This window comes from Melospiza melodia, chromosome 4, assembly GCF_035770615.1.
Source record: "Melospiza melodia melodia isolate bMelMel2 chromosome 4, bMelMel2.pri, whole genome shotgun sequence".
Lineage (NCBI taxonomy): Eukaryota > Metazoa > Chordata > Aves > Passeriformes > Passerellidae > Melospiza > Melospiza melodia.
In genome coordinates, this window is record NC_086197.1 from 94,746,569 (window position 1) to 94,758,881 (window position 12,313).

The window sequence follows — 12,313 nt, forward strand, 5'->3', positions numbered from 1 at the left end:
AATCAGCTTTTCTGCAGCACTGTAAGGAAGCAATTTTCCAGCTGGTTGGTTGCTGTATGAGGGAAAAAATGTCTTTTCCAACTGATTTGGGTACCAGGTTCAGTGTTTTGGAATGGAAGTGTTCCAGTGGGACACTCACTTCAGTACTGTATCTCCAGAAACCTGCAGCAGAAATGAGGGAGATCAAGGGTCTTCTAAAAGGTAATCTGTCATCAGTACCAATCTGTATCTCTGTGTGATGACAGGAAAGATTGCTACTGCTCCTAAATGAAAAATTTATCAACTGCTTAACCAGCAGATGCAGACAAAATCAGAAATGGATGAACCTCTAAATATCATCCATTTGTGATTGGCAAAACCTCTCTTAGGTTGTCTGGTCTTCAGTGAAAATATCCAACTGGAATGTTGTATCAATAGTTAATTTCTCTCATTATCAATGGTTTATACCCCCTGTTTCTGATCTGATTTTTTTTGTTTTTAATATCCAGTCCAAAATATTTTTTTGCACTTTTATCTTACTGATTGAAGAGACACAAACCCTTTTTATTTTAGTCTCTATACAGAATTTAGTTTGTTTTTTCTGTTAATAAATTGTTTCCATTGAACTCTGCAGGTTCTCTCACTTTTAGGTGTTTTCCCATGTAAGTTTTTTTTTCCCACTCTGCCTCTCTAATTTTTACTGTCTTTACTAAGGCAGATAAAAACTGCAAGTGTAACATCAACCTGCTGAATATTCCTATAGAGGCACAATCATCTCCCTATTCAAAGCTCTCCTGTGTGTGTGCATCTAAATGATTGCATTTCCTGCATCTTCACACCGGAGGTCTGTGTTGATTTACTTCTATTTTATGACTCCTAACAGAATTGATCATTTGTTGTCTACATGCTGTTTTCCAACAGACCTGGCACTATGAAATTCACTTTCTTTGAGCAGGCCCAGCACAGGGGGCAATATCTAAAAGCTCAGCCCTGTCCAAATCCTGCCCTCCTCTGCCAGTTCCATGCTCCTTGCATGGTTCATCAGCCCTGCTTTTCCTTTCAGGGTATTGATGAAAATGTTGAATAGCAATGAGGCATTAAAATCACACTGTGATTTTAAGTGAAGAGCCCTGACAAAGAAAGCTGATTTGGTCAAATTGCAAGCACTTACCAATAGATGGTCAGCACTGAATGTGAGCATTAAACGCACTCCTGTCCTCTGATTGCCTTATTACTTGTAATCTTTTCAGCTTTGCCCAGGAGCTGCAGCCAGGCTGGCTTGTGGGGTTTGCCAGTTTGTCATTTCTGCAGGTTTGAAACGTTTGTCCCCAGTAGGTGCTGCCTTTTCACAGCTTTAAGCCACCAGGGACTGAGAGTTCTTTCTCAGCCTCTTCCCTCCCAGAGAGGGAGCAGATGGTTTTATGGAGCACTTGGTCCCTTTCTGCACCATTTTGAACAATGCCACCTCCCCTGCACAGGTTGACAGGAATTAAAATGAACAAACAAACAGAAAAAAAGCCAAAACACCAAAAAACCCTGTATTTTAAAAATACTGGAGGGGAAGTTTTGTAGGCTTGGCAGTACACCATCTGTCAGCTCTTCTGTGTATAACTGGAGGGCCAAGCTCCACACCTGGAGCATGAGGTTGAGTTTCAAAAACAGAGGAGAAGGCTCAGCTGGGAGTTTAGGATGGAGCTTGCAGGGAGCTCAGAGCAGAAATTCCCTAAAGCAGGATCCCACTGCTCCTGGGGAGGCTGGGGACTGGGGTGATGAGAGGGAGCTTTCTCCCACAGCTACAGAGAGGAGATTTGGGGGATCCAAGAGACCTTTCAGAAGCAGCATTTGTCCTCCCAGCTCCTGTTTTACTCAGGCAGGGACGGTGGTGCTGCCAGGGTTGCTGTGGTGACTAATGAGTTTTTAATGCCACCTGCTGCAAACAGCTGGATTTAAAACAACCACAGGCAAAGGCTCTTTGGGCCACCAGCATTTGCTTTTTGCAGTGAGGATGCTTTCATCTTTGGAGGAGCAGAAGGAGTGAGAAAGAAAGAAAGAAAGAAAGACAGACTGAGTGCTGCTGGCTGCCTGTTGGTCCCTTGGGTTCTTCCAGATGTCACTTTGGTCCAGGTCAGCAGCAGGGTGTGACTTCCCACAGCCTCCCTGTGCTCCCCAGAACCTTGTGCTGGGTCACACCAGCCCTGGCCCTTGGTCTCATGTGACATATCCTGGACATTCACTGCCATGAAAGCATACCATCAATGAAAAGGAGCAGGGGGAAATCATTATTTGTGTATGAGATTCATGGCCTTAAACTGCAAGGATGCACAGGGATGGGCTGGGAACTTTAAAAATTAAAATAAATACTGCTTCAAGGATTTTATACCAAATCTCCTCAGGAGCATAAAAGGACATTTTCAAGATTCATTTGGGAGAATAGTCTTACTAAACATTTCTAAAGGGCCCTAAATTGTCTGTGCATTGCATTTGCTGCCTTCCTCAGTGAATGCTTCAGTAAGGTCTCAGTGCCAAAGTGGAAGGAGCCTTTGTGAAAGCAGCAGTGACATCTTGTGGCCCTTTCCAAGAGACCTGGTCTCCATCCTGCATTCCCTGGCACCCAGGGCTGTGCTCCTCTCACCTGCCCTGTCACAAACACACTGAACACAACAGCAGAGGAAGACCAGGCAGTTCACACCATTTTCCCCACTGTGCTCCTCAAAATTCCCTTGTAGTATCCAAATTTTCCTACTCACATCTCCTTGGGAGGGGGTTGAGATCTTCACAGACTGAGATTTTCACTTTTGTGTCTCCACTCACTATTAATTTAACTCTTTTCTGGGCTCCTGCACCTTTGAATCAGGCAATCAGTGTGAGCTGTGCTCCCTGTCCAGTTAATGGAGAGGCACCTCCCTCTGAGAGGGAATCCTCATCTTAAACACCAATTTAGTGTTATTTTGGAGGTTTTAGGGTTATTCTGGAGGTTGCTGTCCTTCTGCAGGTCACAGCTGGTGAGAGAGTCAGCTGGGGAAGGTGGCTGAATCCCAGTCCCTGGGAGTGTTGGAAGGACATGAGGATGTGGAGCTGAGAGACATGGTCTGGTGGTAGATGCGGCAGTGCTGGGTTAAGGATTGGTTGAGATCTTCACTGACTGAGATTTTCAATTTTGTGTCTCCTCTCACTATTAATTTAACTCTTTTCTGGGCTCCTGCACCTTTGAATCAGTCAATCAGTGTCAGCTGTGCTCCCTCTCCAGTTAATGGAGAGGCACCTCCCTCTGAGAGGGAATCCTCATCTTAAACACCAATTTAGTGTTATTTTGGAGGTTTTAGGGTTGTTCTGGAGGTTGCTGTCACAGGTCACAGCTGATGGGAGAGCCAGCAAGGGAGGTTGGCTGAGTCCCAGTTCCTGGGGGTGTTGGACAGACATGTGGATGTAGTGCTGAGTTTGGTTTGGCGGTGGATGTGGCTGTGCTGGATTAAGGATTGGTTGAGATCTTCACTGACTGAGATTTTCACTGATTGAGATTTTCACTTTTGGGTCTCCTTTTACTATTAATTTAACTCTTATGGAGTTCTGCACATTTGAATCAGGCAATCAAGGTGAGCTGTGCGCCCTCTCCAGTTAATAGAGAGGCACCTCCCTCTGAGAGGGAATCCTCATCTTAAACACCAATTTTAGTGTTATTTTCGTGGTTTTAGGGTTATTCTGGAAGTTGCTGTCTTTCTGCAGGTGACAGCTGATGAGACAGCCAGAAAGGGAGGGTAGCTGAGTCCCAGTTTAAAGTCCATGTGGATATGGAGCTGAGGGACCTGATTTGGTGATGGATGTGGCAGTGCTGGTTAAAGATTGATCTCAGTCTTAGAGGTCCTTTCCAGCAGGAGTGACTCTGTTATGTGGGCTGCAAAGAGAGCCAAGGATTTGCTGGCAGCTCCAAAACAACAAAATCCCTCCTAACAGGGCTGTGATGGGGCCCTTTTTCCTTCCCTTCCACCCAGGGAGCAAGAGTGTTCATAACTTCTCATGCAAAAGTTGTTCTTTGGAAATCTGCAGGGTTTGGGCTTTTCCTCCTAGAAAGATGCAAGCTCAGTGAAACGTATTTTTTTTTCCTGTACAAAATCTATCAATGTAACAGTTTATTATTTCTTTTCAATTCAGTGACACAGTGAAGCAACATCTGAGGCTTTTGACTTGAATTTGACTTACAAATGTGACTAAAAAATTTTTTTTTATCTGCCGTAATTTTTTTAAAACTGAAAGATTGCAAAAAGAAGTGTATTTTCAATCTGATTATCTCCCAGGTTAAACAATGATTTTCATATATTTCAGCTGGTGCTCAAATGATTTTAATGATGCTTTCCTGCTAGCTTTGTGATATTCTCCTCCTGACAGCATCCTTTGGCACAAGTTTATCACTGGATTTGCTAATCAGCTGTGTTAAAGCCTGCCTGTAACACACTTGCCTTCTTCCTTCAGCACCTGTGGCACCCAAAATTACCTCTGTGGAGTATTACAACCACCTCCTGTACGTCACCTGGACCTATGGAGGAGATGGCCCCGACCTTTCTCATTCCAGGATGCTGCACTGGATGGTCGTTGCAGAAGGAAAGAAAAAAATCAAGAAGAGTGTAAGTACCAGTGTGGAAAGTGGGTGGTGTTCATTTCTTTGAGGATTTTTTTTTTCCTTTTTTTTTCTTTCTTTTTTTCTTTTTTTTTTTTTTTTTGGTGGGCTTTTGTTTGCTTGGTTTGTTTTCCTGAGTTGTTAATTCAGTAAAATTTTGACAACTCTGATAATTTGTGTTATATATTATATGTTATGTATTATATATTATATGATATATATTATATATTATATATTATATATTATATATTATATATTATATATTATATATTATATATTATATATTATATATTATATATTATATATTATATATTATATATTATATAGTTATCAGAGTTGTCAAAGTTTTTCTGAGTTAACAACTATACATATATATATCATATATATAATGTATATATATTTTTATATACATAATATATAATATATTTTATTATTTATTTTATATATATTATATATATAACTTAGTTATGTAACTTTGATTACTATTCCAGCAAGTTTGGTGGAAGCCAGTAAAAGTTATTTCCCAGTGTTAGATCACTTTGAAAGACTTGAGTTCTCAAAATATCCAGTGGGCAAAGTGTTTCTGTAGTGATCCAGTGAAGTTGTTGATAATTTATGTAATTTAAAAAGAGCTTAAAAACTTCTCAGCTTCAGACAGTAAAGCTTAAAGATTATTCTTACATACAGGTATGGTATTTTCTATTTTAATTTATTAATAAACAGAGTAAGCTACTGGCTGAGGTTGTTTTATTTGTTCAAGTACTGTCGCTTCCCATTTTCTGACTTTATCTTCATAAATTCTGTGTTCTTTATTTATGTTTGAGTATGAGTTACACTAATTGAAGGGATGAGGATTTCACCCACAATGTGTGTACTTAAAAAACTTACTAGATGCTAAGCTGTGCTCTTGGTACATTCTCTTGAACATTCAGAAAATTGGAAGTGGATTTTCAGCAGAAGTGCAAATTGATCTATAAACAAAATTTTAAAGCTTTAGGGATGTCTTTACAAATGTGTGTCTTTATATTCCTTGTAAGACAAGGGAACCCAGAGGGTATTCTTTAGGAAAATCCTGCAAAAACCTACCTATTTATAGCTAACTTTTATGGTTCTGTTCATATGGATAAATATGGGTAAATATGTCAACATATTTGCAGGCATTGGGGCACCTCTTCTTCCAAGCTCTGTTAGTCATTTCCAGGAACTGTTTCCTTTAAAACTCATTGTAATATCATAATTTGATTTTATTATAATTGCTAATATGGTTGGGTTTTTTTGTGGTATTATTGAAATAAATAGGTAACACTGTCAGATGATGCTGACTTTTTCTTCCTGCTCCCTGTGTGTTTCCCAAGTCTCCACAGAAGTTGGTCAGTTTTTAGAGAAGTGGTGAAAATTACGTGCAAAGCCCTGTTGGTCTTTATTCAGAACTGTCAGTTTCTCTTCCATCTGAAAGCTTCAGCCTAAGAATTAGGCTGAAGTGACTTTGAAAACTAGCATGAGATTCCTGGATAGGCCCTTTATATATAGTCCAGAAGTGCTCTGAAAACAATTCCGAGTTCTGCATCCTTCTCCATGACTCTGGAGAAATGGGAAGATTACCCTAAAATAAAAGGAAGAAGTTATTCTCAGTCTTTTGAGACTCAGCTCAGTTTAGGATCTGGTTTCAGATTCGCAGATGATTGAACTCAGACCCTGAGACCTCTTGTCAAGTTATCAGGTCTCCAAGAGGTGTTAGCCTTGCCCAGATGGATTTAATTTTCAGGTCTGTAGGATGCATAAAGTCTTGCCTACACATGGCCTGTGTGCTCTTCTTTGAGGTGTCTGACCTGATTTAAATTCCTCTAAAAATTACAATGGACTCAAGTCCATGGCTTCTTTAGCATTTTGCACAACTGGAGAAATCTAGATGCTCTCAGTGGTGTGAGGGAGAATTTCTTTTTTCTTTACATTTCCACTGGTCACATAGAAAGTGCAGCTTAAAATTGTCTTTTTTTTTTTTTTTTTTGCTAATCTGGTTTCGTGGTTGGTGTCAGTGGGAGCTGGTTGATGTCACCCTGGTTTTTTAAGTTTTTCTAAGCCTTCTGACGTTTACATTCTTGTAATAAACTTTCTCACACACTTTCTGTAAATAACTTATTGGTTTGCATTCCTTTATGGAGGAGGAGAAATTTGATGGACTGTTGGTTTGTCCAGTGTCATTGGAGAGGTGGCACTGTCATCCTCCATTTCACTGTCAGTTTTGGACATCTATAAATGTTGGAGCCAAAAATTAAAATTTCTCTTTTTACCTTGAGAGAGCTGCGTGTCCACGTCGTGTTATTTCGTGTCCTGTAGTGACATTCACCAGTCTGGAGCACACAGAAGACATCTGCTGTGGTGCACAGGAATTTCTCAGTAGTGTTTTGAGTGACCAGGTCAATTTTAGGAGTCAGTTGTGTGGTTTGTGTTGTGTTTAAGGTGGTGTCTTTGATTGTCCAGGTAACGCGCAATGTGATGACTGCAGTGCTGAGTTTGCCTCCAGGGGACATCTACAACCTCTCAGTGACTGCTTGCACTGAAAGAGGCAGCAACACTTCCATGCCCCAACTTGTGAAATTGGGTAAGAACTGCTTGTTTGTATATTATTGACTCAACCACTCGTTTGACTGTAAAGTGACCCTGGCAGCACCTTCCTTATTTCAGTTTTGTACCTCTGAGCCCATTTCTCTTGCAAAGCTGTAATTTTCACCTCACCTTGCTGTGAAGATTGTCTCATGCCTGTGTGAGAAGCTAATCTCCTAGAATGGTTTTGCTCAAGAGGAGCAAGAGTGGCAGAATTTGACTGTAAGTGGAAGTAGGAGAATGGAAATCACTTAGTGCCTTGCTGAGAGAACAAGTCAGCCTCATAGGTGCTTGCCTAAGGTCTTGAACACATGTAGGGTTTGAGGATGGCAACTCAGGCTTCACAGATGAACTTTTCAGTAAAAAGCAGAACCTTCCTTTCTACCTTTCTGTTTCTGACAAGCCTATTTCTACACCTCTCTGCCACTTGGTCTGCTTTCTTGTCTCCCCTCCTCTCTCCCTGGACATCTGCAAAGTCCTTCAACACCAAAAACTTACCCTTAAATACAAATTAATGACAGCACTCTTTATAAAAATACTCAGATTTGTGGATGTGGAACCAAGCCTCGTTTTAAGAGAAATATATGTAATATACTCATAGAAACAAAAGAAAACTTGAGCATTTGATCCTTAATGTAAGAGTTTCAAATATAACTTTCTACCTAATATCTTTCTTTACTTGAGAGGAAGACTGGACCCTGCACCATTGGACCTTAAGACATTTTAGTTCTCTTTTGAATGTATGTGTAGTTGTTGAGCCCTAGCTACCTAAAATACTGAAATTTCCAAATGTGCCAAACTGCTTTTACAGGAGTTAGCTCTGCTGAGAAGGTGGGTAAGGAAGAGTTTGTAATTTCAGGGAGGATTATCTTCTCTACATGAATAATAATCCTTTTATGAGTCACTGCAAGAGAAGTGAATTTAAAGGACTCTAATTTCTAATTGGATTAGAGGTCTAAAAAACAACCATTGTCCATTTATGTTTCTCAGCATTCTTACTCAGTGCTGAGGCAAACAGAGACACAACAATCTCAAGTTCTTGCAGGTCTTCTTACCAAAGGCAATATTTGAAAGAAGCAGGCAAATTCCATGAGTTTTCTTTGCCCTGTGCAAGCCACATCCACTGTTTTCCCCATGCCTCGTGCCTGTGCAGTACCCTGTGTGTATTTGCTCACCCACTGAGGGGGTCAATGTGTGGGGTGAGTATTTCCCCCTGCTACCACTGTCCAAGTGCTTTAGGTGATATTTCAAGACACCAGCTGGCTTTATCTTTAGACAGATCAACCAGCCTTATTCGTGTTGTACACCCTGCAGCACAGCTGTATCTTCATCTTCTTTCCTTGTGGATGGGCACTCTTACTGAAATTGGGTGAATATTTTGCCCTTCAGTGTCAACAAAGAGAAGGTGGAATGAATTCCATTTCAATTAATCCCTTCTTTGAGCGTGGGGTTTTTTTGTTGGATTGAGTTTGATTTTTTTTTTCCCCTTTATGATGTTTGAACTTTGAATAGACAAAAGTGAGGATATTTTGCCAGAGGTTTTCCCTCTCTGTGTTTCTGAGGGGAGCAATGGGAGTTGTAATTAGCAGTAGTGGAAACTGACTCAAGTGATAGACGACTCAGCGCTTGGCAGTCACTTAAGCATTCCTGCCAAATGTTCTTCCCTCCACGATGTTTGCTTCATCCTGGCAGCTTTCCACCTGCAGAAAAATCAAGCCATTTGCTGGAAGCAAAAGGAGGATTTGCTTGGGACGCTGCCCAAATGCAAAACTCGTATTTTAATTGAGGCCATTTTTTTTACCTGGAGTGAGGGATGGAATGTGTTTCTGAGTCCAAGAGCAGATATATGTGTGCAATTATGGGAGAGGGACACTTTCCTGTGTAGCTCTGGGACAATGTGTGCGCTGCAAGCCCCGTGACACACGTGAATGTCCAACTCTTTCCATAATGCCAATATGGCTTGGGCAGACTCCAACCCCAGAACACAGATCTGATTGTTTCAGGATCAGATACATCTCCAAAATGTCTATAACTACTTGAGCAAGTCCCTCGTGCCAAGGTTCCTGCGACAGCATCTCCCAGAATGAGGATAACAAATTATTTGTGAAAGGAAAAAGAATCAACCCAGAATGTTCTTGTGCATCATTGTATGCAGCGTGTCAGAATCCCAAAATCGAGTCATTGTTTGAGAATTACAGCTTTAATTAAACATCCACGGAATAGGAGATCTGAAAGCTGTGCAGAGCAACTCAGAAATGTACAGCCCAAATTTTACATTCTCTGAAGGCAAAGCAGAAGAGCCCAGGAGGCTTGAGGTGTGGAAAGCTAGGGATTTCCAGTACCCATCATAGAAAGTCATCAGGATGAGTATCAGGATTAAACATAAAATAATTAAACAATTATTTAATGTTTAATAATTAAACAGTTTTGTTGTTTTTTTTAAACTGGTAATTGGCTAAGTATTTTCTCTGCTGCACTTAAAGGAACCTAGGCAGCCTTTGCTTGTGGGAAGCTGCTTCTTTATAATCTCCTGGTGAGGCCTTGTGGAGAAAAGCCTTCTCAGGCCAAAAGTGCTGCTAACAGGTGGACAGTGATCTTCTCTGAAAGAGTTCCTGCTAACATTGTTCTATTAATAGAATCCACAGATCATCCTCAAACAAGGGCTCTGCTGAAAAAGGAAGTGAAGTAATTATCCATCTGTCCAAATAGAGAACGGTTTAAATAGAGAAGAAAAACCAACACACTTCATCATCTTCCCATTTTACAGGGGTAGTTTGTCATCATGAGAGGATTTACATTGGTAGACTTTATCTGAAGGAAATGAAAGATAGCAGGGCATCAGGCATTGCTTTCAATTTTTTCATTTTTCTCAGTTGTCTGGGAACTTAAAGATAAGCTTAATGAAAGGAGATTTTTCTCTTACACCAGAACCAGCCCCTCCAAAATCACTGTTTGCTGTCAACAAGACTCAGACCTCTGTGACTCTGCTGTGGGTGGAAGAAGGAGTAGCTGATTTCTTTGAAGTTTACTGCCAGCAGGCTGGATCTGGCCAGGAAACAAAAGCCCAGGTATGTCTCTCTTCTTTGGTGTCTTCATCCCAGAATTAAACTTGTAAAGCTAAACTACTAAAGCTATGCTTCAAATACTAAAATATTTTCATTGTTTTGCAATGTTAAGGTTGGCCTCTGTCTTATTGATGAGGCTATGTGACTGGTTGGAGAGAAATTGTGGGCATCCAACAGTGCCAGTGGAATTGGCTCTGATGCACTGTGCAAAAGCAAAACCTAACAGGCCACAAAACTAAGGGAATGCCAATGAGCAAGAAGGGAAAATTGGTCAGGTAGCTTCATAAGGAATGGGGAAAACAGACATATTAAATGCCATAAGATTTCTGATGCATTATTTAATTATTTCTGGAATACTTTATTCCTGGTTTTGAGATCTGTTAACTGAAGTTCAGTTTCTTGCTATTCCGAGAGTACCTTTGTGCAAATGTGGCTGCTCCTCATGCATTTTATATTATTTTTACCACAGGGTATTGTCTTCAAGACCCACCTCCTGAGCCTCACATATGAACCTCCTTTTCTCTCTGTCCAGTCAGGTACCTGTGCTCAGCAGCCAATTTAAATATAAACTATTTAAATGGGCAATGCTGTTCAGTGAAAAACAGAGAGCAGTAGTAGTTTTAATTCCTTGGCATTCAGTGCTGTGCATCATGAGGTTTACTTTGTGCTTTAGCTGATGGTATAATGAATCACTGTGATTACATGCCACAAAACATTATTCTCATGTGCACTGTGACAGATAATGGGGAATCATTGTGAAAGAAGTGAAAAATTACCTACTTAAACTACTGATTAACATGTGGAAAAGACCTGCACACTCTTAAATCCTATGGAAATCAGTCTGAATTATTTAATATTCTTTTAAAATTGAGACAGACAATTACTAAAGGAAAAAGAATGCTTACATGCACTTTAATCTTTTGGATCATTTAGATTCCACCTCTAGATTTTTGCTTTTTCATGCTGAATAGCAAAGGTCCCGAAGTCTCGTATTTGGGGTGTTCCCAGACGAAGGAAGGAATGATGAATCTGACTCCATGTTCTCAAAAGGCTAATTTATTGTTTTATGATACTATATTACATTAAAGAATGCTATACTAAGCTATACTAAAGAATACAGAAAGGATACTTACAGAATGCTAAAAAGATAGTAATGAAAACTTGTCACTCCTTCCAGAGTCCCAACACAGCTTGGCACTGATTGGCCAATGAGTGTAAAAAATTCATATGAAACAATCACCTGTTGGACAAACAATCTCCAAACACATTCCAAAGCAGCAAAACACAGGAGAAGCAAATGAGATAATATTGTTTTCCTTTTTCTCTGAGACTTCTCACCTTCTCAGGAGAAAATCCTGAGCAAAGAGATTTTTCAGAAAATATGATGGTGACAGTGAAGTCATTATCATCACTTACCAGAGATTCAAAATAGTGATGGGATCAGGCAAGGAAAGTACCAGAGCATTTGCAATTTCAGCTCAGAGCAGATCTGTTTTAAGAACATCAGGAAAAGACTGCTACATCTGGCAGATGCTTCAGTGGGTGTCTCATTGTTGACAGGAACATCTGGCACTGGATAATGCAGAGATTGTCATCTCACTCCTCATTAGATTCATCATTCTCTTTTCTGTCTCCATGAAAAACTGGGAAGGGCTCCTTTCTGAACTGTAACAAGGGATGCTTTCCAAGTAGGCTGCTGGCGAAAATTCTTTGTGATTTTCCATGCTAGTTACATGAGCATTTTTGTCCCTTCCCTGCATCTTTAAATCAGTGAAATGAAAAGCAACAGCTTTCCAATTTTGAACATCTTGGATTTGAGTTGACTAATTTAAATTTCCCAGAGGGGAAAATGGAAACATGCAACCAAGTATGATTGCCAAAGTGTGGCTCCTCCTTTTAGCTCAAGCAATGAAAGTCTCCTCCTTTTACACTCATGTGATTTCATCTACACAGTGTACCTCAGGATTGCTCTGCAACAGGAGTTTAGGATTAGCCATGGCTACAACAGGCTCTTGGAAATATCCAGTGCTTGGGACTTGTTACAGCACCTTGC

The 12,313-nt window shown here is 40.4% G+C and overlaps 1 protein-coding gene across 2 annotated transcripts in view; it reads left to right on the top strand.

Annotated features, from left to right (window-relative positions):
* The window catches only part of PTPRO (protein tyrosine phosphatase receptor type O), a 140,824-nt gene that overhangs the window by 101,363 nt on the left and 27,148 nt on the right, over positions 1-12,313 (top strand). For both annotated transcript variants that reach the window (XM_063155634.1, XM_063155635.1), the window contains exons 11-13: positions 4,447-4,598; positions 7,073-7,193; positions 10,124-10,263. In XM_063155634.1, the coding sequence (XP_063011704.1) occupies positions 4,447-4,598; positions 7,073-7,193; positions 10,124-10,263 (413 nt within the window). The remainder of the gene's footprint in view (positions 1-4,446; positions 4,599-7,072; positions 7,194-10,123; positions 10,264-12,313) is intronic.